This window comes from Oncorhynchus tshawytscha, linkage group LG16 (assembly GCF_018296145.1).
Source record: "Oncorhynchus tshawytscha isolate Ot180627B linkage group LG16, Otsh_v2.0, whole genome shotgun sequence".
In the NCBI taxonomy this organism is placed as follows: Eukaryota; Metazoa; Chordata; class Actinopteri; order Salmoniformes; family Salmonidae; genus Oncorhynchus; species Oncorhynchus tshawytscha.
The window spans coordinates 69328207-69355937 of record NC_056444.1 but is presented as its reverse complement, the minus strand read 5'-3'; the positions used below and the strand labels follow the sequence as shown (position 1 = coordinate 69355937).

Genomic DNA, 27731 nt, shown 5'->3' with positions numbered 1-27731 from the left:
TTACTTTTAATTTAAAAAATGAACACCAGGCAACTATCATTTTACCGTCAATGTACCGGCATATGTATTCTGCAACGTTTTTAACATTGAGGGTTGGTTCTGAACTTTGTCGTTTCGTGAATGTTACACTATTTGCCCCGGAAGTACTTGGTTGTTATGATGAATGAAACAATCATGGCTCCAGTGAAGTCTCCATAATACAATTATCACTTGAGATTGATAAGCTATTTGGGGCACAGTGTACATATATACATTTGGTAAACGATTGATTTATTAATTTCCATTGATTTTGAGAATGGGATTCTTAGGAGTTGTATCCAAGTTGTAGCGCTGTAGCTCGCAACTAACGGTTACTAGCTAGTTAGCTAGCCAACAGTTGCTTGCTATTTCTTATACAGGTGAAAAAGTCAGGGCTACACTTGCTGGGCCGATACAGTTAGCTAGCTAGCCTATTTCCATTGCATTTGAATATAATGAACACTGTACTATTACAATCCAGTGCTAGCAATATGGTTACCTAGCTCACGAATCCAGCAGACCAAGAACAATATCCCTGACGACCTACCTATTATGCTTAGTGAGTGTAGGTATACCGACAGGCATGCTGACAGGGCCAGTTTAGCTGTAACACCAAGAGGCCATTGGTGTTGTTATAAGAATGCTATCAAAGATAATTCATAACCTATAGCTAACTGGCTCATACAGTTAGTATATAAGCCAAGATGCAAGCCTATTCGAACAACATGCACCCATTTGATTTTTTAGGTCAGCTATACTCATGAACTTTGACGGTCTGGACCCAGGGATGGGTGAATACGCACCTGCCCTCCATGGGAGTCTAGAGCCAGGTATGGAGCCCTCAATGGACCCACGGCTCAATCCTGTCTTGTTGCAAGGTGTGGAGCTCAATCCAGATGGTTTTACCGTGGCCGTACCCGAATCTGTGCACATGATGGAAGGGATGTTCTCAGAACTCCACAGTGTGCATGCAGAAGTGGGCGTTCCTGTCACAGCAACTCACTTTGACCTGCAAGAGGAGCTGCTCTGGATGGGGAACCACAGGGTAAGAGAAAAATATTATGCCAGAATATAGAGTATTACTGTGTTAGGTTCTAATTATCAAAGTAAGAACTCGACGGACACAATGAAAGCTTAAACCAAGTTTATTCTTCCCAAAGGATCGAACAGCTGAACCGACAAAAGACATATTCACACAAGCACTGATATTTAACCCTTTCTCCTATGCTGAGTCTCCTACACATCTGAACAGCCAATGCATCTCTGTTGCTAAGCAGAACCTTAGTGATACCTGTTCTTCCCCACTTCATCTGACCTGACCTCTGCCCCAAAGTGCTCAATCCTCTTATCAGTGCTGCCACAAGTGATCATTTTCCCTGCACTCAGCACATTCCAAACTTAATTGCACCCACCATATACCTTCCTCCTACAGATGACCATTAACTTCTGGTATAAACCCTCTCTATACCATAGCACTCAATATTTCAATAGGATACCTGATAATTAACCCTATTTGAAGTTTTAGGAGTCAGAACCCAGAATCCATCAACTGGTACTTGGAACATGAAGTGCGTCCACAAATGTTTTTGTACACTTTGGTTTCAGCTGCCACTTTTGTGTACATTTGCAAAATGGGGTATTCAGCAACATTTTTCTAACATACAGAATTGTTTCACCACTCTCTTTTTCCATAGGGGCATGGAATGTCCTTCTTTGGTCCCACAATGGGTCGCTACTCTTCTTTCCAGGCGCACTCAACTGATGATATTCGTTAGATTCAGAGCATGGAGACAGGGGTTCTGTTTCTCTCTAAGAGTAATCTCAAGTGCCAAACTCGTGGAGGCCTTGTCATGTTCGACTACCTGTGAGTTGATTTCAAATGATAATTCACATTATTGTGGTTCTTACTGATTTATATTTTTATTTAAGCTTTATTTAACTAGGCTAGCCAGTTAAGAACAAATTCTTATTTACAATGATGGCCTACCAGAAGGCAAAAGGCCTCCTGCGGGACAGGGGCTGGGATAAAATAAAATAAATACAAAATAGGACAAAACACACATCGCGACAAGAGACACAACACTTCATAAAGAGAGACCTAAGACAACAACATAGCATGGCAGCAACACATGAAAACACAGCATGGTAGCAACACATGGCAGCATCACAACATCGGGGCGGAAGGTAGCCTAGTGATTAGAGTGTTGGACTAGTAACCGAAAGGTTGCAAGATCGAATCCCCGAGCTGACAAGGTAAAAAAAATATGTCGTTCTGCCCCTGAACAAGGCACTGTTAACCCACTGTTCCTAGGACGTCAAAAATAATTTGTTCTTAACTGACTTGCCTAGTTAAATAAAGGTAAAAAAGTATATATTAAAAAAATTGGTAGCAGCACAAAACATGGTACAAACAGTATTGTGCACAGACAACAGCACAAAGGGCAAGAAGGTAGAGACAACAATACATCACGCAAAGCCACCACAACTGTCAGTAAGGGTGTCCATGATTGAGTCTTTGAATGAAGAGATGGAGATAAAATGGTCCAGTTTGAGTGTTTTTTTTTAGTTGGGGAACATTTATTTTAAATGTTTTATGCAAACCATACACCCATGTTAACTTAGGTTCAAAGGTGAGTGCCGAAAGGATGCTTGCAAAAATCAACATTTAGTTGAAACATGTTATAGTTTCAAATCAGTTTGGATGTGCATCTTGAATACTGTACAGTATAATGGTATTGTCTTAATGAATTCATGTGTGTATTTTAGAATGGAGGAGGGAGCTGACATGCATAGTCTGCTTATGACAGGAAACAACGCAATGCTCATGGGTGGACTACAGAATTATGTGCTTGAATTTGACCTTAATACTGTGCAGCAGACACAAAGGTATTGCATGACACCAGCATGTGAAAATATAGGCCTAACTCTAAGGATGCAATACATTTTTGGCCTATAGGCTCTCAAAAATAAGTGATTCAATAGGTAAATAATTGTACACATTGTGATCTTTCCTTCCTATGCCTAGTTTACGGTCGAAGCTCCAGGGGTAGCTATCATGCGGCAGTACAATCGTTTCTTATTCTGTGGGAACATATCTGGGAAGGTAAGGACAACAAGAGAGGCCCAAGGCCACTCCTGTTTCTCAGTGTTTGGAAGATGTTACTAGTTATTTTTTTTTACATTAGTATATATCTCACCTTCTTGCCTTCCACACAAACAGGTGTCGCTTTGTGACCTGCGCACCTTCAAGCTAGAACATGAGTTTGATGCCTTCTCCAGTAGCCTGTCAGACTTTGATGTCCATGGCAACCTCTTGGCTGCGTGTTGGTTCTCCAGTCGAGGAATGAACGAACTAGCGTGTGACCGCTTCCTCATGGTGTTTGACCTGCGCATGATGCGCACTGTGACACCACTCCAGGTGCATGTGGACCCCCTCTTCTTGTGCTTCATCCCTACGTACACGTCACGCCTGGCCATCATCTCACAGACAGGTATTGATCAAATGGAGAATGTGTTTGTTGTGCAGCCTGCTAGCTGTATTTATCAGAGAATGCAGAAAATATGACTGACTTTATTTTCCCTCCATCCCCAGGACAGTGTCAATTCTGTGAACCCACTGGGCTAGCCAACCTGGCTGATGTCTTCCATGTCAACACTGTTGGCCAGTTGCTCATGAGCTTCGACGTGTCCTCCAGCAAGCAGGCTTTGGTCTTTGGGGACTCTGGAGGAGGTGTGCACCTTTGGTCAGACGCCCCAGAGGTCTCCTACAACGGTTATTCACAGGAGACTGAATTTGCTCTGCCCTGTCTGGTGGACTCCTTGCCTCAGCTGGACTGGATCCATGACCTGTTGCCCTTGTCCCTCATCCCCATGCCCTTTACCAGCTCAGAGCCACTACTGTCAGACTGGGTCACCACACAGGCCACTCCCAGCCCTAGGTAAGTAACACATTGTTTTAAGACAAGTTGTGATCACCTTTTGGGGACTTTGATCTGCTAAAGTAGGCTATGTGGTGAATTCACTGCTTCTTGAGGTGGGGTAACACCAACCTCTCTTCAAAATGTCCCTTCACAAGGAGGGCTTTTGATAGATATCTTGTGCCCGAAGGATGACTAAGTTAAAACCTGTTGAGGCTAGGGGGCAGCATTTTCACTTTTGGATGGAAGGCGTGCCCAGAGTAAACGGCCTCCTACTCTTTCCCAGATGGGAATATATGCATAGTGTTATTACTGGTGGATAGAAAACACTCTGAAGTTTCTAAAACTGTTTGAATTATGTCTGTGTGTATAACAGAACTCATATGGCAGACAAAAACCTGAGAAGAAATCCAAACAGGAAGTGAGAACTCAATTTAGAAAACAGTGCCATTGGATGTCCACCTTAGATATGGATGAGAATGCACTTCCTAGGGCTTCCACAAGATGTCACCGTCTTTAGATTCTGATTGAATGATTCTACTATAAAGGTGGGGCTCATAATAGCTCTTTGAGTGGGTGGTCTGGCAGAAAGCCTCGGTTTCATTACGTGCGGTCACGAGAGAGTGTTCTTGCGTTCCTATGCTTTTCTTCAGACAATGCAATTCTCCGGTTGGAAATTTATTGCTGATTAATGTTTAAAACATCCTAAATATGGATTGCATACATCATTTGACTTGTTTCTACGACCTGTAACGGAACCTTTTGAGTTTTTGTCTGGAGGAATTGCTCGTGCTTTTTGAGGATTGAATGCTGGGCTGAACAAGCTAACAACAAGTGGCTAAATGGGCTTTTTGGAACTTTATGGAACAAATCAGTAATTTATTGTCGAACTGGGATTCCTGGAACTGCCTTCTGATGAAGATATTCAAAGGTAAGTGAATATTTATAGTGTTTTTTGTAGCTTCTGTTGACGCCAAAATGGCGGTTATTTCTTTGGGTTCTGAGCGCCGTTCTCAGATTATTCTTTTTCTGTAAAGTTTTAAAAAAAATCTGACACAGCGGTTGCATAGAGGATACATTTAACTTTCATTCTGTGAAAACACTTGCATCTTTTATCAATGTTTATTGTGAGTATTTCTGCAAAATCACCAGATGTTTTGGAATCAAAACATTACTGCACATAACGCGCCAATGTAAACTGAGATTTTTTTTTTTCTATATATATATATATATATATATATATATATATATATATATATATATGCACATTGTCGAACAAAACACACAATACATGTATAACATGATGTCCTATGAGTGTAATCTGATGGTGATAATCAAAGGTTAGTGATTCATTTTATCTATATTTATGCTTTTGTGACTGTGAAATATCGCGTTTTTGAATTTGGTGGTCATCTAACATAAATATATGTTGTTTTCGCTGTAAAACATTAAACAAATCGGACACGATGGGTAGATTAACAAGATGTTTATCTTTAATTTGCTGTATTGGACTTGTTAATGTGTGAAAGTTAAACATTTCTAAAGAATATTTTTTTCAGCTGAATGGGAGGGGGTGTTCCCTTTAGGGAACTCTCCCCCCCCCCAGCCCCAACAGTAAGTATCCAAATATTTCTCACCTTTTTTCTCTCCAGACGAGCACCCCCAGTGGACCCAGAGATCCTGCATACGATGAAGACTGTCGGGTTCGTTGGTTACGCCCCCAATCCTCACACCCGTCCCCGGGACCAGGTATGTCAATCATCCACAAATTCTGTGTCTCAGAAAGAGTTGGGTTCTGAACTATGCTTTGCTTGTATAAACATCCCCTCCTATTTGCTGTATTTCAGGTTCCGTACAAGATCAAGGAGGTGGAGCTGGACTTTGACAACTACAATCAGGGGGTTCCTGAGTCTCCTATTGGTCGAGATGAAGAACCACACATCTACATGGTGCCCAAAAAATACAGGAAGGTGTGTCCCTTACTTATTACATTGTTATCTACTTGTAAATGTGAAATGTGTGGTTCAACAGTATGGATTTGTGTTATGAGCACAATGTGGTTCATTGTGGTTTTGAGATTAGCTTGTTGTGTCAATGATGAGAGCTTACATCTTTGATTGTTTTGTGCCCATCAGGTCACCATTAAATACTCCAAACTTGGGCTGGAAGACTTTGACTTCAAACATTATAACAGGACCCTGTTTGCTGGCCTGGAACCTCACATTCCCAATGCTTACTGTAACTGCATGATCCAGGTGAGAATCGGAAATGTGTGGCGTTCATTTATATAGTGTAAATATACGGTTGATTTATCCATGTTTATTCGTATATTATTTCATTATTTGTTCCCATTTACAAATATCAGTGAGTATTTTCCCCCTGTGTGTCTGATTTGTTAGGTGTTGTATTTCCTGGAGCCAATCCGCTGCCTGGTCCAGAACCACCTGTGTCAGAAGGAGTTCTGTCTGGCATGTGAGCTGGGCTTCCTCTTCCACATGCTAGACCTGTCACGAGGAGACCCCTGTCTGGTAGTCACCAATAGCCATGACACATCTCACTCTGTCCTATCTTTCTATCCCTACAAAATAACATACTCTTTGCATGATAGAGCACTGTAGTAGTGTGCTTATGTAACAGAGTTGTAATAAAGATAGTTTGATGGAGTTGTAATAGAGTGGTAATAGAGCACTGTAATAATGTGTATGTATGCACTGAACTGACTGACCACAATTAAACCGTCCTGCTGCCTACTCCCATTGCCATTCACTTATTGCAACCACTGTCCCCTCTCACAGGCTAGTAATTTCCTCAGAGCTTTCCGAACTATCCCGGAGGCGTCTGCCCTGTGTCTGATCCTGGCTGACTCTGATGAGCAGACGGGGAAGGCCAGGTTGGGCCGTCTCATCCAGAGCTGGAACCGCTTCATCCTCACCCAGCTCCACCAGGAGACCCAGGAGCAGGAGGGGCCACAGGCCTACCGAGGAGCCAGCAGCAGGTGACACTGATCATTTGCACACATTTTTACTGCACCTTTTAACTTTTGTTTTAACATTTTTCTGCCCAAGCAATCAAAAAACGAACAGATATTCTTTAAAATGATTTGCGTTTATTACACTATCAATGATAGGAATTAAATCAGCTTGTGGATAACAAAATATTTCTTTAGTGTATACTAGAGCATCTGGTGTGTTTAGTGATGATTTGGCTTCATTATTTTTCTCTTAATTTGTGTATTTTTTACCCTTTTTTCTCCCCAATTTCATGATATCCAATTGGTATATTACAGTCTTGTCACATCGCTGCAACTCCCGTACAGACTCGGGAGAGGCGAAGGTCGAGAGCCGTGCGTCCTCCGAAACACAACCAAGCCAAGCCGCACTGCTTCTTGACACAATGCCCGCTTAACTCGGAAGCCAGCCGCACCAATGTGTCGGAGGAAACAACGTACACCTGGCAACTGTGTCAGCGTGCATTGCTCCCGGCCAAGCCACAGGAGTCGCTAATGCGGGATGGAACAAGAACATCCCTGCCGGCCAAACCCTCCCCTAACCCGGACGACGCTGGGCCAATTGTGCGCCGCTTCATGGGTCTCCCGGTCGCGGCTGGCTTGCGACAGAGCCTGGACTCGAACCAGGATCTCTAGTGGCACAGCTAGCACTACGATGTAATACCTTAGATAACTGCACTACTCTGAAGGCCCGCTTTGTCTCCTTTTGATGCTTTATTTGTTACAGTGTTCTGGGCTCCTCAGGAGAGTCTGTGATTGGAAGGAAGTTTGGGTGTGAGGTTGAGAACAGCAGCCTGTGTCGCTGTGGAAAGGAGACAGTACCTACCGGCCAAACCCTCCCTAACCCTCCCTAAAAATATTCCACTTAGAGGAACGGCAAGCCAGACAAAAATTAAAACGGGCCTATTTATATAATGAATACAGTGCATTTGGAAAGTATTCAGACCCCTTGACTTTTTCCACATTTTGGTATGTTACAGCCTTATTCTAAAATGTATTCAAAAAATAAATCCTCATCAATCTACACACAATACCCCATAATGACAAAGTGAAAACAGGTTTTTAGAAAAACAGAAATACCATATTTACATAAGTATTCATAACCTTTGCTATGAGACTCAAAATTGAGCTCAGCTGCATCCTGTTTCCATTGATCGTCCTTGAGATGTTTCTACAACTTGATTAGAGTACAGCTTTGGTAAATTCAATGGATTGGACATGATTTGGAAAGGCACACACCTGTCTATATAAAGTCCCACAGTTAACAAAGCAACAACCAAGCCATGAGGTCGACGGAATTGCCCGTAGAGCACCGAGACAGGATTGTGTCAAAGCACAGATCTGGTGAAGGGTATGAAAACATTTTTGCGGCATTGAAGGTCCCCAAGAACACAGTGGTCTCCATCATTCTTAAATGGAAGAAGTTTGGAACCACCAAGACTCTTCCTAAAGCTGGCTGTCCAGCCAAACTGGGAAATCGGGGGAGAATGGCCTTGGTCAAGGAGTTGACCAAGAACCTGGTGGTCACTCTGACAGAGCTGTGGAGATGAGAGAACCTTCCAGAAGGACAACCATCTATGCAGTACTCCACCAATCAGGCCTATATGGTAGAGTGGCCAGACGGAAGCCACTCCTCATTAAAAGGCACATGACAGCCCGCTTGAAGTTTGCCAAAAGGCATCTAAAGACTTTCAGACCATGAGAAACAAGATTCTCTGGTCTGATGAAACCAAGATTGAACTCTTTGGCCTGAATACCAAGTGTCACATCTGGAGGAAATCTGGCACCATCTCTACAGTGAAGCATGGTGTTGGCAGCATCATGCTGTGGGGATGTTTTTCAGAGGCAGTGACTGGGACACTAGTCAGGATCGAAGGAAAGATTAACGGAGAAAGGTACATAGAGATCCTTGATGAAAACCTGCTCCAGAGTGCTCAGGACCGCAGACTGGGGCGAAGGTTCACCTTCCAACAGGAGAATGACCCTAAGAACATAGCCAAGACAACGCAGGAGTGGTTTCTGTAAAAGTCTATGGGTGGCCCAGCCAAATCCCGGGCTTGAAATCGATCTAACATCTCTGGAAAGACCTGAAATTAGCTGTGCAGTGACACTCCCCATCCAACCTGACAGAGCTTGAGAGAATCTGCAGAGAAGAATCAATCAATCCAATTTATTTATAAAGCCCTTCTTACATCAGCTGATGTCACAAAGTGCTGTACAGAAACACAGCCTAAAACCCCCAAAATCAAGCAATGCAGGTGTAGAAGCACAGTGGCTAGGAAAAACTCCCTAGAAAGGCCAAAACCTAGGAAGAAACCTAGAGAGGAACCAGGCTATGAGGGGTGGCCAGTCCTCTTCTGGCTGTGCCAGTTGGAGGTTATAACAGAACATGGCCAAGATGTTCAAATGTTCATAGATGACCAGCAGGGTCGAATAATAATAATCACAATGGTTGTCGAGGGTGCAACAGGTCAGCACCTCAGTAGTAAATGTCAGTTGGCTTTTCATAGCCGATCATTCAGAGTATTTCTACCACTCCTGCTGTCTCTAGAGAGTTGAAAACAGCAGGTCTGGAACAGGTAGCACGTCCGGAAAACAGGTCAGGGTTTCATAGCCGCAGGCAGAACAGTTGAAACTGGAGCAGCAGCACGGCCAGGTGGACTGGGTACAGCAAGGAGTCATCAGGCCAGGTTGTCCTGAGGCATGGTCCTAGGGCTTAGATCCTCCGAGAGAGAGAGAAAAAGAAAGAAAGAAAGAAAAAGAGCGCATTGGAGGGAGCATACTTCAATTCCCACAGGACACCGGATAAGACAGACTGACCCTAGCCCTCCGACACATAAACTACTGCAGCATAAATACTTGAGGCTGAGACAGGAGGGGTCGGGAGACACTGTGGCCCCGTGCGACGATACCTCCGGACAGGGCCAACCAGGCAGGATATAACCCAAATGGGAGAAACTCCCCAAATACAGATGTGCCAAGCTTGTAGCGTCATAACCAAGGAGACTTGAGGCTGTAATCGCTGCCAAAAGGTGCTTCAACAAAGTACTGAATTAAGGGTCTGAATACTTATGTAAGTGAGAGATATCAAAAAATTATATACATTTGCAAAAATGTCTAAAAACTAGTTTTTGCTTCGTCATGATTGGGTATTGTGTGTAGATAGATGAGTAGAGTAAAAAAAACAATTTAATCCAACTTTACTTAAATCTGATGTCTCACCCCGTGTTCAAGAATAGCTTTTTTTCCTTCATTCAGATTTGAAAATGAAATAATCTCCAAAATATCACTATTTTTAAAACAAGCTATAGAAAGCTGGTTGCAATTTCAGTTTAATCTCAAATATACTAATTGATTAAAAAAAAACATCATTTTTGGAAAAAGTGTTTAAAAATGGTATAATCAGGGGCCTCCCGAGTGGCACACAATTGGTCCAGCGTCGTCCAGGTTAGGGGAGGGTTTGGCCGGGGGGGCTTTATTTGGCTCATCGCGCTCTAGCGATTCCTTGTGGCAATAGATATACAGTGGGGCAAATTTTTTTGTATTTAGTCAGCTACCAATTGTGCAAGTTCTCCCACTTAAAAAGATTATGACAGACAAAAATCTGGAAAATCACATTGTAGGATTTTTAATGAATTTATTTGCAAATGATGGTGGAAAATAAGTATTTGGTCAATAACAAAAGTTTATCTCAATACTTTGTTATATACCCTTTGTTGGCAATGACAGAGGTCAAACGTTTTCTGTAAGTCTTCACAAGGTTTTCACACACTGTTGCTGGTATTTTGGCCCATTCCTCCATGCAGATCTCCTCTAGAGCAGTGATGTTTTGGGGCTGTTGCTGGGCAACACGGACTTTCAACTCCCTCCAAAGATTTTCTATGGGGTTGAGATCTGGAGACTGGCTAGGCCACTCAAATCAAATCAAATTTTATTTGTCACATACACATGGTTAGCAGATGTTAATGCGAGTGTAGCGAAATGCTTGTGCTTCTAGTTCCGACAATGCAGTAATAACGAGCAAGTAATCTAACTAACAATTCCAAAAAAAACTACTGTCTTATACACAGTGTAAAGGGATAAAGAATATGTACATAAGGATATATGAATGAGTGATGGTACAGAGCAGCATAGGCAAGATACAGTAGATGATATCGAGTACAGTATATACATATGAGATAAGTATGTAAACCAAGTGGCATAGTTAAAGTGGCTAGTGATACATGTATTACATAAGGATGCAGTCGATGATATAGAGTACAGTATCAACGTATGCATATGAGATGAACAATGTAGGGTAAGTAACATTATATAAGGTAGCATTGTTTAAAGTGGCTAGTGATATATTTACATCATTTCCCATCAATTCCCATGATTAAAGTGGCTGGAGTAGAGTCAGTGTCATTGACAGTGTGTTGGCAGTAGCCACTCAATGTTAGTGGTGGCTGTTTAACAGTCTGATGGCCTTGAGATAGAAGCTGTTTTTCAGTCTCTCGGTCCCAGCTTTGATGCACCTGTACTGACCTCGCCTTCTGGATGACAGCGGGGTGAACAGGCAGTGGCTCGGGTGGTTGATGTCCTTGATGATCTTTATGGCCTTCCTGTAGCATCGGGTGGTGTAGGTGTCCTGGAGGGCAGGTAGTTTGCCCCCGGTGATGCGTTGTGCAGACCTCACTACCCTCTGGAGAGCCTTACGGTTGAGGGCGGTGCAGTTGCCATACCAGGCGGTGATACAGCCCGCCAGGATGCTCTCGATTGTGCATCTGTAGAAGTTTGTGAGTGCTTTTGGTGACAAGCCGAATTTCTTCAGCCTCCTGAGGTTGAAGAGGCGCTGCTGCGCCTTCCTCACGATGCTGTCTGTGTGAGTGGACCAATTCAGTTTGTCTGTGATGTGTATGCCGAGGAACTTAAAACTTGCTACCCTCTCCACTACTGTTCCATCGATGTGGATGGGGGTGTTCCCTCTGCTGTTTCCTGAAGTCCACAATCATCTCCTTAGTTTTGTTGACGTTGAGTGTGAGGTTATTTTCCTGACACCACACTCCGAGGGCCCTCACCTCCTCCCTGTAGGCCGTCTCGTCGTTGTTGGTAATCAAGCCTACCACTGTTGTGTCGTCCGCAAACTTGATGATTGAGTTGGAGGCGTGCATGGCCACGCAGTCGTGGGTGAACAGGGAGTACAGGAGGGGGCTCAGAACGCACCCTTGTGGGGCCCCAGTGTTGAGGATCAGCGGGGAGGAGATGTTGTTGCCTACCCTCACCACCTGGGGGCGGCCCGTCAGGAAGTCCAGTACCCAGTTGCACAGGGCGGGGTCGAGACCCAGGGTCTCGAGCTTGATGACGAGCTTGGAGGGTACTATGGTGTTGAATGCCGAGCTGTAGTCGATGAACAGCATTCTCACATAGGTATTCCTCTTGTCCAGATGGGTTAGGGCAGTGTGCAGTGTGGTTGAGATTGCATCGTCTGTGGACCTATTTGGGCGGTAAGCAAATTGGAGTGGGTCAAGGGTGTCAGGTAGGGTGGAGGTGATATGGTCCTTGACTAGTCTCTCAAAGCACTTCATGATGACGGATGTGAGTGCTACGGGGCGGTAGTCGTTTAGCTCAGTTACCTTAGCTTTCTTGGGAACAGGAACAATGGTGGCCCTCTTGAAGCATGTGGGAACAGCAGACTGGTATAGGGATTGGTTGAATATGTCCGTAAACACACCGGCCAGCTGGTCTGCGCATGCTCTGAGGGCGCGGCTGGGGATGCCGTCTGGGCCTGCAGCCTTGCGAGGGTTAACACGTTTAAATGTCTTACTCACTTCGGCTGCAGTGAAGGAGAGACCGCATGATTCCGTTGCAGGCCGTGTCAGTGGCACTGTATTGTCCTCAAAGCGGGCAAAAAGTTATTTAGTCTGCCTGGGAGCAAGACATCCTGGTCCGTGACTGGGCTGGGTTTCTTCCTGTAGTCCGTGATTGACTGTAGACCCTGCCACATACCTCTTGTGTCTGAGCCGTTGAATTGAGATTCTACTTTGTCTCTGTACTGGCGCTTAGCTTGTTTGATAGCCTTGCGGAGGGAATAGCTGCACTGTTTGTATTCAGTCATGTTACCAGACACCTTGCCCTGATTAAAAGCAGTGGTTCGTGACTTCAGTTTCACACGAATGCTGCCATCAATCCACGGTTTCTGGTTAGGGAATGTTTTAATCGTTGCTATGGGAACGACATCTTCAACGCACGTTCTAATGAACTCGCACACCGTATCAGCGTATTCGTCAATGTTGTTGTCTGACGCAATACGAAACATCTCCCAGTCCACGTGATGGAAGCAGTCTTGGAGTGTGGAGTCAGCTTGGTCGGACCAGCGTTGGACAGACCTCAGCGTGGGAGCTTCTTGTTTTAGTTTCTGTCTGTAGGCAGGGATCAACAAAATGGAGTCGTGGTCAGCTTTTCCGAAAGGGGGGCGGGGCAGGGCCTTATATGCGTCGCGGAAGTTAGAGTAACAATGATCCAGGGTCTTTCCACCCCTGGTTGCGCAATCAATATGCTGATAAAATTTAGGACCTTGAAATGCTTCTTACGAAGCCAGTCCTTCGTTGCCCGGGCGGTGTGTTTGGGATCATTGTCATGCTGAAAGACCCAGCCACGTTTCATCTTCAATGCCCTTGCTGATGGAAGGAGGTTTTCACTCAAAATCTCACGATACATGGCCCCATTCATTCTTTCTTTTACACGGATCAGTCGTCCTGGTCCCTTTGCAGAAAAACAGCCCCAAAGCATGATGTTTCCACCCCCATGCTTCACAGTAGGTATGGTGTTCTTTGGATGCAACTCAGCATTCTTTGTCCTCCAAACACGACGAGTTGAGTTTTTACCAAAAAGTAATATTTTGGTTTCATCTGACCATATGACATTCTTCCAATCTTCTTCTGTATCATCCAAATGCTCTCTAGCAAATTTCAGACGGGCCTGGACATGTACTGGCTTAAGCAGGGGGACACGTCTGGCACTGCAGGATTTGAGTCCCTGGCGGCGTAGTGTGTTACTGATGGTAGGCTTTGTTACTTTGGTCCCAGCTCTCTGCAGATCATTCACTAGGTCCCCCCGCGTGGTTCTGGGATTCTCACCGTTCTTGTGATCATTTTGACCCCACGGGGTGAGAGTTTGCGTGGAGCCCCAGATCGAGGGAGATTATCAGTGGTCTTGTATGTCTTCCATTTCCTAATAATTGCTCCCACAGTTGATTTCTTCAAACCAAGCTGCTTACTTATTGCAGATTCAGTCTTCCCAGCCTGGTTCAGGTCTACAATTTTGTTTCTGGTGTCCTTTGACAGCTCTTTGGTCTTGGCCATAGTGGAGTTTGGAGTGTGACTGTTTGAGGTTGTGGACAGGTGTCTTTTATACTGATAGCAAGTTCAAACAGGTGCCATTAATACAGGTAACGAGTGGAGGACAGAGGAGCCTCTTAAAGAAGAAGTTACAGGTCTGTGAGAGCCAGAAATCTTGCTTGTTTGTAGGTGACCAAATACTTATTTTCCACCATAATGTGCTAATTAATTCATTAAAAAAATCTACAATGTGATTTTCTGGATTTTTTTCCCTCATTTTGTCTGTCATAGTTAAAGTGTACCTATGATGAAAATTACAGGCCTCTCTCATCTTTTTAAGTGGGAGAACTTGCACAATTGGTGGCTGACTAAATACTTTTTTGCCCCACTGTATATATAGACCGATTTTATATATATATCAATCGATCAATAATATAATAATACTCTTAGCAAAGATGTTTCTTTAATTTATAATCTGTAGAAACTATGAGAATAGAATGGTTCAGAACTTTTGAAACAGCACAGTGGAAAAATATATGGCAGCTAGAAATCAAAACTGGATAGTCTACAGTGATAAGATGTGAGGGGTTGAATTTTGGCTGAAGGCTGGGACTAAAAACAAACAATAGTTAACTAATGTAAAATATACTGTCCATGAAATGTATGTAGTATGTAAAAGCTGAAAGTGGAAGCATAAGTATTGTTGTCCATTAGTTTACTAGGGTTAGGGGAAAATAATAAAGAAGGAAATATATTTCAAAAATATATATTGGGAATGGAAATTATGCAGACAATTACATTGATAAAAGCCACAATCTATCTGCATTAAAATAAAAAAGTAAAATGAAAGGCTAAAAGTTCTATTTGAAAACCGTATTTGACTAACTTATTTTTGTTGATATTGCGGTGTAAGGGGGTAACACATCAGCAGTGGTATCTATTCAATGACTTCCTGATTGAGCCAATTGACAAGGTAATCTTTGGTTACTCACTGAATCAACACATCAAATATCTTATCAATAAATGAGCTCTTATCAATTCCTCAAATATAACAATGTGTTTGTATTTTGTTTTTGTGTGTGTCTCAGGCTGAAGCAGCACAGTTTGATGTGAACTGGAAGCTTCCAGCCATCCTGTATTACGCCAAGAGAAACTACCACTCCAAATACGACCTACGCAGTAAGCCATCCACTCATTGTCTGTTACAGTTTCTTCATTTATCTGATCAGGGTCAACATGACTGTAGATTGCCATACATTTTACATACAGGATTTCATTTAAATCATATAAAATAAATAAGGTAATTTCAGCAGTAGATATTTTCTTTAGTGCATGCCACTCCACAACATAACCTTGACATCCTCTGTGAAGATGAGGGATGGTTGTGGTACTGTGTATGACTGCACTCATTACCTGTTTAAGAACATGCCCACCCTGACACTTGATGCCTGTCTGTCTTCCCCAGTTAAGAACCCCATCGAGGCCAGTGTGCTGCTGACAGAGGCATCGCTGGCGCGAAAGCAGAGGAAGAGCCACGCCACGTTCATCCCCCTCATGGTCAGTGAGATGCCCCAGGCCGGGGACCTCGTGGGACTGGACGCTGAGTTTGTCACCCTCAACCAGGTCAGTCTGGCAGGTGTGATTGCTAGATTTAGAGTATACAGTGCATTCGGAAAGTATTAAGGCCCCTTGACTTTTTCCACATTTAGTTATGTTACAGCCTTATTCTAAAACAGATTAAATCTGTTTTTTTAGGGATGCACAATATATTGGTGAGCATATCGGAATTGGACGATATTAGCTAAAAATGCCAACATCAAAGCTGACGTGCATACCTATATAATGTAAGTAGATGACATAATGACGCCACGAAAAATACAGCGCTACACAGAAGAAAAGCAGAAAAATACTAAGCGCACACTTCCAACAACTAAACAAGTTCAAGTCAAGCAGTCATTTGAAACAGTAAGAAAATTTCAGCGTGACAACTCAAAGGTGAAATCCATTAACTCCAAGATAATGGAATTTATTACCCTTGACAATCAACTATCTTCTGTCGTGGATGATGTTGGCTTTCGCCGACTCGTCGAGCCCGGTACACACTTTTTTTCAGATGTTGCCCTACCGGAGTTACAGTATCGCTCTTCGTCCAAGATGGCGTAGCAGTAAGTCGTCCTGTCACGTCGTGTCCCTTGTATATATCGTTTCTTTTTCGTTTTTTACGTATTTTTCTTCGCATATCTCTTTAAAAACATTTTGCTAAACCTAAGCTTCCAAATACTCTCCTGCAACCCGCCTCACCCAATGTAGCTATTTTTCCTAAAGTATTTATATTTACTTCGGAACCGGAACCCCTCAACTGAAGCTAGCCAGCTAACCACCAGCTATGCTAACGGTCTTCAGCTAACCGGTCTTCAGCTAAGCTAACCTTTAGCTCGGAAAGCTCTCGCCAGTTCGAACAACGTGACTCTAACCAGAGCATAACGGACCTATTTATTTTTCATTCCCGGATTCATCCCCGGATTCCCACCGCAAACGGAACATTTTTCAGCTGGATCTTCACAACTAGCTATCTAGCTAAACCGCAACCCCGGATGATTACTCCTGGCTAGCGTTTCCACCCACTTAGCGTGAAGCTAGCCCGGCCAGCGCACCTGTGCTACCACCGTAGCATACTCCTGGGCTACAATACCCGGGCCCACGACCGGTCTATCGATGTCACCGCATGAAGAGGAATAAACAGACTCACCCCATCGCGACGTCCCCCAAAGGCTAACTCTCTAGCCCTCGCTATCTCCCTGCTTGCTAAATTCGGCCTGCTAACTGCTAGCTTGTCTAGCCCCGGTCCGCTAACTGCTACCTTGTTTAGCCCGGGCCTACGAACTGTTAGCTTGTTAGCACAGGCCTGCTAACCGTCTGAATCGCCGCGTCCCAAACACTCACCGGACCCATATTTACTTTCTATCTCTTCTTGATTTTTAATCTGTTTATACCTTTCCGGAAACCTGCCTCACCCAATGTGATACGGAATCGCTATTATTTTTAATTTTTAGAACACACTCAAGAACCTCCAGAAGCTAACCAGCTAACTAGCTACAAGCTATTTAGTCATTGTTAACTTTTTTCAACCTGGATAACACTCGCCAGTCCAGCTTCCCTGCCCCATCCACCGCTGCCCCCTGGACACTGATCTCTTGGCTACATAGCTGATGCACTCTGGACTGTCCATTAATCACGGTACTCCATTCTGCTTGTTTATGTTTTATCTGTCGGCCCCGTTGCCTAGTCAACGCCATTTTACCTGCTGTTGTTGTGCTAGCTGATTAGCTGTTGTCTCACCTACTGTTTTAGCTAGCTTTCCCAATTCAACACCTGTGATTACTGTATGCCTCGCTGTATGTCTCTCTCAAATGTCAATATGCCTTGTATACTGTTGCTCAGGTTAGTTATCATTGTTCTAGTTCACAATGGAGCCCCTAGTTCTACTCTTCATACCCCTGATAACTCCTTTGTCCCACCTCCCACACATGCGGTGACCTCACCCATTACAACCAGCATGTCCAGAGATACAACCTCTCTCATCATCACCCAGTGCCTGGGCTTACCTCCGCTGTACCCGCACCCCACCATACCCCTGTCTGCGCATTATGCCCTGAATATATTCTACCATGCCCAGAAACCTGCTCCTCTTATTCTCTGTCCCCAACGCTCTAGGCGACCAGTTTTGATAGCCTTTAGCCGCACCCTCATACTACTACTTCTCTGTTCCGCGGGTGATGTGGAGGTAAACCCAGGCCCTGCATGGCCCCAGGCACCCTCATTTATTGACTTCTGTGATCGAAAAAGCCTTGGTTTCATGCATGTCAACATCAGAAGCCTCCTCCCTAAGTTTGTTTTACTCACTGCTCTAGCACACTCTGCTAAACCTGATGTCCTTGCTGTGTCTGAATCCTGGCTCAGGAAGGCCACCAAAAATTCAGAGATTTCCATACCCAACTATAACATCTTCCGTCAAGATAGAACTGCCAAAGGGGGAGGAGTTGCAGTCTACTGCAGAGATAGCCTGCAAAGTAATGTCATACTTTCCAGGTCCATACCCAAACAGTTCGAACTACTAATTTTGAAAATTACTCTCTCCAGAAATAAGTCTCTCACTGTTGCCGCCTGCTACCGACCCCCCTCAGCTCCCAGCTGTGCCCTGGACACCATTTGTTAATTGATCGCCCCCCATCTAGCCTCAGAGTTTGTTCTGTTAGGTGACCTAAACTGGGATATGCTTAACACCCCGCCAGTCCTACAATCTAAGCTAGATGCCCTCAATCTCACACAAATCATCAAGGAACCCACCAGGTACAACCCTAACTCTGTAAACAAGGGCACCCTCATAGACGTCATCCTGACCAACTGGCCCTCCAAATACACCTCCGCTGTCTTCAACCAGGATCTCAGCGATCACTGCCTCATTGCCTGTATCCTCCCTAAAACACTTCTGTGAGCAGGCCTTTCTAATCGACCTGGCCCGGGTATCCTGGAAGGACATTGACCTCATCCCGTCAGTTGAGGATGCCTGGTCATTCTTTAAAAGTAACTTCCTCACCATTTTAGATAAGCATGCTCCGTTCAAAAAATGCAGAACTAAGAACAGATACAGTCCTTGGTTCACCCTAGACCTGACTGCCCCGACCAGCACAAAAACATCCTGTGGCGGACTGCAATAGCATCAAATAGTCCCGTGATATGTAACTGTTCAGGGAAGTCCGGAACCAATACACGCAGTCAGTCAGGAAAGCTAAGGCCAGCTTCTTCAGGCAGAAGTTTGCATCCTGTAGCTCCAACTCCAAAAAGTTCTGGGACACTGTGAAGTCCATGGAAAACAAGAGCACCTCCTCCCAGCTGCCCACTGCACTGAGGCTAGGTAACACGGTCACCACCGATAAATCCATGATTATCGAAAACTTCAATAAGCATTTCTCAACGGCTGGCCATGCCTTCCGCCTGGCTACTCCAACCTCGGCCAACAGCTCCGCCCCCGGCAGCTCCTCGCCCAAGCCTCTCCAGGTTCTCCTTTACCCAAATCCAGATAGCAGATGTTCTGAAAGAGCTGCAAAACCTGGACCCGTACAAATCAGCTGGGCTTGACAATCTGGACCCCCTATTTCTGAAACTATCTGCCGCCATTGTCGCAACCCCTATTACCAGCCTGTTCAACCTCTCTTTCATATCGTCTGAGATCCCCAAGGATTGAAAGCTGCCGCAGTCATCCCCCTCTTCAAAGGGGGAGACACCCTGGACCCAAACTGTTACAGACCTATATCCATCCTGCCCTGCCTATCTAAGGTCTTCGAAAGCCAAGTCAACAAACAGGTCACTGACCATCTCGAATCCCACCGTACCTTCTCCGCTGTGCAATCTGGTTTCCGAGCCGGTCACGGGTGCACCTCAGCCACACTCAAGGTACTAAACGATATCATAACCGCCATCGATAAAAGACAGTACTGTGCAGCCGTCTTCATTGACCTTGCCAAGGCTTTCGACTCTGTCAATCACCATATTCTTATCGGCAGACTCAGTAGCCTCGGTTTTTCGGATGACTGCCTTGCCTGGTTCACCAATTACTTTGCAGACAGAGTTCAGTGTGTCAAATCGGAGGGCATGCTGTCCGGTCCTCTGGCAGTCTCTATGGGGGTGCCACAGGGTTCAATTCTCGGGCCGACTCTTTTCTCTGTATATATCAATGATGTTGCTCTTGCTGCGGGCGATTCCCTGATCCACCTCTACGCAGACGACACCATTCTATATACTTTCGGCCCGTCATTGGACACTGTGCTATCTAACCTCCAAACAAGCTTCAATGCCATACAACACTCCTTCCGTGGCCTCCAACTGCTCTTAAATGCTAGTAAAACCAAATGCATGCTTTTCAACCGATCGCTGCCTGCACCCGCATGCCCGACTAGCATCACCACCCTGGATGGTTCCGACCTTGAATATGTGGACATCTATAAGTACCTAGGTGTCTGGCTAGACTGCAAACTCTCCTTCCAGACTCATATCAAACATCTCCAATCGAAAATCAAATCAAGAGTCGGCTTTCTATTCCGCAACAAAGCCTCCTTCACTCACGCCGCCAAGCTTACCCTAGTAAAACTGACTATCCTACCGATCCTCGACTTCGGCGATGTCATCTACAAAATGGCTTCCAACACTCTACTCAGCAAACTGGATGCAGTCTATCACAGTGCCATCCGTTTTGTCACTAAAGCACCTTATACCACCCACCACTGCGACTTGTATGCTCTAGTCGGCTGGCCCTCGTTACATATTCGTCGCCAGACCCACTGGCTCCAGGTCATCTACAAGTCCATGCTAGGTAAAGCTCCGCCTTATCTCAGTTCACTGGTCACGATGGCAACACCCATCCGTAGCACGCGCTCCAGCAGGTGTATCTCACTGATCATCCCTAAAGCCAACACCTCATTTGGCCGCCTTTCGTTCCAGTACTCTGCTGCCTGTGACTGGAACGAATTGCAAAAATCGCTGAAGTTGGAGACTTTTATCTCCCTCACCAACTTCAAACATCAGCTATCTGAGCAGCTAACGGATCGCTGCAGCTGTACATAGTCTATTGGTAAATAGCCCACCCATTTTCACCTACCTCATCCCCATACTGTTTTTATTTATTTACTTTTCTGCTCTTTTGCACACCAATATCTCTACCTGTACATGACCATCTGATCATTTATCACTCCAGTGTTAATCTGCAAAATTGTAATTATTCGCCTACCTCCTCATGCCTTTTGCACACATTGTATATAGACTCCCCCCTTTGTTTTCTACTGTGTTATTGACTTGTTAATTGTTTATTCCATGTGTAACTCTGTGTTGTCTGCTCACACTGCTTTATCTTGGCCAGGTCACAGTTGCAAATGAGAACTTGTTCTCAACTAGCCTACCTGGTTAAATAAAGGTGAAATTAAAAAAAAAACATTTAATTGTTGAAACATGCATCTATGAGCTACGTGTTATGGGTGTCACTGCTATTAGCTTCACGACTGACATTTGGACCAGCGATGTCAGCCCCATGAGTATGCTGAGTCTGACAGCACAGTGGGTTGATAAGGATTTCGTACTGAGGAAAGCCGTATTGCATGCTCATGAATATGCTGGTTGTCATACCACTGCTGCCATTTCAATGGCATTTGAGAACATGTTTAAAACTTGGAAACATGAACACACTAGTTAGCGCCATTCGAACAACTGACTGGAGAAATAAGCTAATCAACTGTGTCTGCAGCAGACGTGATACCCTCTGTCATGGCATTGAAACGCCTGCTCAACAAAACTGCCAACACAAACCGTGGGGTTAAAATTTGAGGCTGTGAACAAGCGATTCAGTGGCATTCTCTCTGAGCCTCTTTACTGTGTTGCCACCATGCTCAATGCTAGGTAAAAGGACTGTTACTTCGTTGCAGACAAGAAACAGGGTTTCCTTGAAAAATTACATACACAGCTGGACAAGATGGAAACGGACACAGTGACAGTGGGTACAGAGGAAGAGGCATCACAGACAGACAGAGCTGAAACTTCACTGCTTGACATGTATGATGAAATCCTGGTTGAGAATGAAACAAATGAACAACGAAACAGCACAGCAAGTAAGTGAAATAAATAGGTTTTGATGATGTTTTACTGGTAATGGGGACATAAGTAAATACCAACAAAATAACTTTTTGGTCAATGTGGTGTGTAACCTTTTATTTAACAAGACAAGTCAGTTAAGAACAAATTCTTATTTACAATGACGGCCTACCCCGGCCAAACCCGGACGACGCTGGGCCAATTGTGTCACGGCCGGATGTGATACAGCCTGGATTCGAACCAGGGACTGTGGTGATGCCTTTTGCACTGAGATGCAGTGCCTTAGACCGCTGCGTCCATGTGTGTGTGTTAACTATTTAACTGTACTATAATGCTTAAAAGGCTGCAAAAAATGTAAATATCGGTTATCGTTATTGTTTTTTTTGTCAAGGAAAATATTAGATGTCAGTATCGGCCAAAAATGTCATATCGGTGCATCCCTCGTTTTTTCCCCCTCATCAATCTACACACAATACCCCATAATGACAAATCAAAACCAGGTTTGTAGAATTTTCTGCAAATGTATTAAAAATAAAAAACTGCAATATCAAATGTACATAAGTATTCAGACCCTTTACTCAGTACTTTGTTGAAGCACCTTTGGCAGTGATTACAGCCTTGAGATTTCTTGGGTATGATGCTACAAGCTTGGCACAACTGTAGTTGGGGAGTCTCTCCCATTTTTCTCTGCAGATCCTTTCAAGATCGGTCAGGTTCTGACTGAGCTCAATTGTCAAGAAACGCATATACAGTGATTACTTTTTTGTCTCTTTTATACAAACTTTGAGAAATAACGAGGAGTGCCCCTAATGTGTTTTGTGTGGGAAAGTGCTTAGTAATGTGTCTCTCAAAACTAACAAATTAATAAAACGACAAGTCCTGACCAAACATCCAGGCAAAACATGATGGTAAACCCAGGGAGTTATTTCAGAACAGGGCAGAATGCTTCAGGAAACAGTGCTTTGAAAGTGGAAAAGTAAGTCAACTAACAAGGCATAGTTGTCATTAACGTTAGCCAAAGCAAGCTAACTAGCTACTGATAGTGCATCCCTAAGAAACCGTACAGATGAAGATGGAAAATTCAGGCCTACTGTACATTTTACTGTAGAAATTATTGTTGAAAACAAGTTTAGGTTGGAACTGTTGCAAGTAATACTTTTTATTCTGAACTGGAATAAACTGATTGAAGCAAGATGCTTTTTGAGACAAACACAGTTCTGGGTTGCTCATCTTCAGCAGGAAGTGGTCTCCTGCCTGACTGAGAAAGCAGTAGATGTTCAGATCCACTTTGGCACCACATACCTATGTAAGTCAGGGTTCTCAAGTACAGAAACAGTGTCAATGCTGAGCATCACCTCAGTGTTGCACTGTCAAAAACTGATCCCAGATTAGACCTGCTTGTTGAAAACCTTAACCAGCCACACACCTCTCATTAGTAGTGTGTGTGTGTGTGTGTGTTCTGGTCTACATCTGTGTGATGTGATCAATCAGTTTATTCCAGTTCAGAATAAAAAATATGCATTTTAACAGCAACAGTTCCAACCTAGACTTTCTATCAACAATAATTTATACAGTAAGATGTACAGTAGGCCTGGTTATTTTTTTATCTACTGTTACTTAGGGATGCACAAGCAAAAAGCCTGTGTGTGTGTGTTCTGTTAGACATCTGTGTGATGTGATCAATATGTTTATTCCAGTTCAGAATGAAATTATTTATTGTATTTTAACAGCAACAGTTCCAACCTAGACAGGTATGTAAGAGTGTTTTTAATGGGAAAAATAAACATTAGGTATATGGGTATTTCATTGTTATTTGTTTTTGTCTATATTCTTTTTAGGCATAAGGGCAATGAAATGTACCGATATTTACGTATAGTTGCATATTTTCCTAAGCTTGGGTCCCAGGAAAACATAGAATTTCTCATTTGGGTCCCAGGCTGAAAAAGTTTAAGAACCCCTACTCAAGGATATTCAGAGACTTGTCCTGGAGCCACTCCTGCATTGTCTTGGCTGTGTGCTTAGAGTCGTTGTCCTGTTGGAAGGTGAACCTTCGACCCAGTCTGAGGTCCTAAGTGCTCTGGAAGCAGGTTTTCATCAAGCATCTCTCTGTACTTTGCTCCGTTCATCTTTCCCTCGATCCTGACTAGTCTCCCAGTCTCTGCCGCTGAAAAACATCCCTACAGCATGATGCTGCCACCATCATGCTTCAGTGTAGCGATGGTGCCAGGTTTCCTCCAGACGTGACGCTTGGCATTCAGGCCAAAGACTTCAATCTTGGTTTCATCAGACCAGAGAATCTTGTTTCTCATGGTCCTTTAGATGCCTTTTGGCAAACTCCAAGCGGGCTGTCATGTGCCTTTTACTGAGGAGGGGCTTCCAGCTAGACACTCTACCATATAGGCCTGATTGGTGGAGGGCTGCAGAGATGGTTGTTCTCTCATCTCCACAGAGGAACTCTAGAGCTCTGTCAGAATGACCATCGGGTTCTTGGTCACCTCCCTGACCAAGGCCCTTCTCCACCGATTGCTCAGTTTGGCCAGGCGGACAGCTCTAGGAAGAGTCTTGGTGGTTGCAGACTTCTTCCATTTAAGAAAGTTTGAGGCCACTGTGTTCTTGGGGACCTTCAATGCTGCAGAATTATTTTAGTACCCTTCCCCAGATCTGTGCCTCGAAAACAAACCACGTCTTGGAGCTCTATGAACAATTCCTTTGACCTCATGGCTTGGTTTTTGCTCTGCCATGCACTGTCAACTGTGGGACCTTATATAGACAGGTTTTTGCCTTCCCAAATCATGTCGAATCAATTGACTGTAGCAAAGGGTCTGGTTAGTTATGAAAATAAGGTATTTCTGTAAAAATATATATATATATTTGCAAAAATGTATAAAACCCTGTTTTCGCTTTGTCATTATGCGGTATTGTCTGTAGATACATTCGGAATTTATTTAATACGTTTTAGAATAAGGTTGTAACGTAACAATGTGGAAAATGTAAAGGGGTCTGAATATTTTCAGAATGTACTGTAAGTCAGAGTATGCTAGGTCAACAATGTATCTGGGTAGAAGGTTCCTTTAGGTACAGATCCGGGATCAGTTTTTCCTGCCCAGATCCTAACCTTAACCATTTAACAGGTGTATAATAGGGGCAGCTTCACCCTAGCAACATAGCAATGAGGATAATAATTAACAACTGTGATACATCAAGGAGCTCTGCTTGGAGATCCACTGTGTAAATTCCCCCTTATGGACCGCATACTGTCTATATATAGGAGGAGGCAGAGCTACGCAGCGACGGCACCAAGTCCACCATTAAGCCATGTCTATGGCACGGATCACCTGCGTGCGTGGTCAGGGTCCCAACGAGGGAGTACCGTTCATCGATGACTACATCTCTACTCAGGAGCAGGTAATGCAGGTAATCCTTCCTGTTTGGCCCTGTCCGGGGGTGACCTCGGATGGGGCCACAGTGTCTCTTGACCCCTCCTGTCTCAGCCTCCAGTATTTATGCTGCAGTAGTTTGTGTCGGGGGGCTGGGGTCAGTTTGTTATATCTGGAGTACTTCTCCTGTCCTATTCGGTGTCCTGTGTGAATCTAAGTGTGCGTTCTCTAATTCTCTCCTTCTCTCTTTCTTTCTCTCTCTCGGAGGACCTGAGCCCTAGGACCTGAGCTCCAGGACTACCTGACATGATGACTCCTTGCTGTCCCCAGTCCACCTGGCCATGCTGCTGTTCCAGTTTCAACTGACCTGAGCCCTAGGACCATGCCCCAGGACTACCTGACATGATGACTCCTTGCTGTCCCCAGTCCACCTGGCCATGCTGCTGCTCCAGTTTCAACTTCCACCTGACTGTGCTGCTGCTCCAGTTTCAACTGTTCTGCCTTATTATTATTCGACCATGCTGGTCATTTATGAACATTTGAACATCTTGGCCATGTTCTGTTATAATCTCCACCCGGCACAGCCAGAAGAGGACTGGCCACCCCACATAGCCTGGTTCCTCTCTAGGTTTCTTCCTAGGTTTTGGCCTTTCTAGGGAGTTTTTCCTAGCCACCGTGCTTCTACACCTGCATTGCTTGCTGTTTGGAGTTTTAGGCTGGGTTTCTGTACAGCACTTTGAGATATCAGCTGATGTACGAAGGGCTATATAAATAAATTTGATTTGATTTGCAGCCCCTCTCGCCCTGGCAATAATAATGACTACTTTAGGATGGATGGATGGATGGATGGATGTCCAGATAATTATTGCTATGCAGTAAAATCTGATGTGACAGCTTCCTAACAAAGCGACCTAGTTTTAACTAATCTTAGTTCTTAAAATGTATTCTTCCTCGCTGTTTTGCTGGTGCAGGTGGTGGACTATCTGACCCAGTACTCAGGCATCAAACCAGGGGACCTGGATGCTAAGATTTCTTCTAAGCACTTGACCACTCTGAAGTCAACATACCTGAAGCTGCGCTTCCTCATTGACACCGGAGTGCGCTTTGTTGGCCATGGTTTACAGAAGGACTTCCGGGTTATAAATTTGCTGGTAAGTTTGTATACTTAATTTACCTGATTTTTAAATGGAACCAATTTTATCTGTGTTTCTATATCCCTGGCCACAGTTTTAATAAAGATTATGGGCCGGTTTCCTGGAGACAGATCAAGCCTAGTCCTGGACTAAAAGCATGCTCAATGGGGAATCTGCTTTGAAAAATGGCTGTTTAGCCTGGGAGTAGTCTTTATATGTGTCCAGGAAACCAGCCCTATAGGTTAGCTAGATTAACAGTAGACAGGGTAATTTCAATGAAGGGAGTGTGGGAGCTCATTTTGATATACCTTGTTCAGGTGCTGAAGGATCAGGTAGTTGACACCGTCTACCTGTTCCATATGCCTCGTAAGAAGATGATTTCTCTGCACTTCCTCGCCTGGTACTTTCTGGGTAAGAGCTTATACTCCTTCACCACTGTTTTGGTCATATAGAAATTACTACTTAGTCTGCCATTTTCCAAATTCATCCATGCAACAACCAAATTGTGTGAAATGGAAAACTTCTACTTCCTTCTCCAGACCTTAACATCCAAGGTGAGAACCATGACAGTATTGAGGACGCACGGACTGCCCTTGCTCTGTACAGGAAGTACCTGGAACTGAGTTGTGGAGGAGCGATTGACGAAGTCCGCAAAGTTCTGAAGGGACTCTATGAGAAAGGCCGCAAGCTAGACTGGAAAGTCCCTGACTGTGACACAGGAGATGGTCAAGGTAGCCCAAAAAGTATGAAACTGGCATTGCAATAGAGGGTGTAATGTTGGTGGGATCTGGATATTATTGGGGCTAACTTTATTTTTATTAGCAGTATACGGGATCTATCAATCTTCGTTGATTGAATGTAGTCCCCTCAGTACAGTCTTCCCCTCAGTGAAGGGTCTGTGAAGAGTGCCTGAAGACATTCCTGCCAAACTGATTTAATCCTGGTGTTTAATCATTTCAATCAGCCTTTTATTTATTGTTAAAACCAGTACTCACAAGGTATTGACTCCCATAAAGTATGAAACTGGACAGGTTATCAACAAGAGCAGAATGCTGAAAGAGGTTGTGTCAGTGTCCCAACTTTCCACATCATCTTGCTTGCCTGTACAGTACCCTGATCTGACTCTGCCATTTACATTATTTGAAAAAGGACTGAACAGTTTTGATCTTCTCCAAAACAGAAGTCAAAACAATTTCTACTTTCATAAAGAGTGTTTGTCTTTATGCTGTACATTATGCTGCTTACATGGGCAAATAATGTTAAGATTTTGATAAACTTTTTATAGTGATGTTTTTTTAAATAAAAGCTTAATATAGTACACTGAA

At 44.1% G+C, this 27731-nt stretch overlaps 1 protein-coding gene across 1 annotated transcript; it reads left to right on the top strand.

Annotated features, from left to right (window-relative positions):
* Positions 1-405: 405 nt before the first annotated feature.
* On the top strand, positions 406-27731 carry LOC112215219 (PAN2-PAN3 deadenylation complex catalytic subunit PAN2-like). Its single transcript, XM_024374148.2, is given in 20 exon segments — positions 406-1063; positions 1713-1882; positions 2785-2907; positions 3046-3121; positions 3239-3509; positions 3611-3956; positions 5588-5684; positions 5783-5905; positions 6071-6190; positions 6335-6463; positions 6731-6930; positions 7670-7760; positions 15172-15231; positions 15347-15437; positions 15724-15881; positions 25165-25210; positions 25213-25301; positions 26245-26424; positions 26724-26817; positions 26946-27731. Coding segments are annotated over 20 exon segments (2976 nt in total). The 5' UTR covers positions 406-778; the 3' UTR covers positions 27173-27731.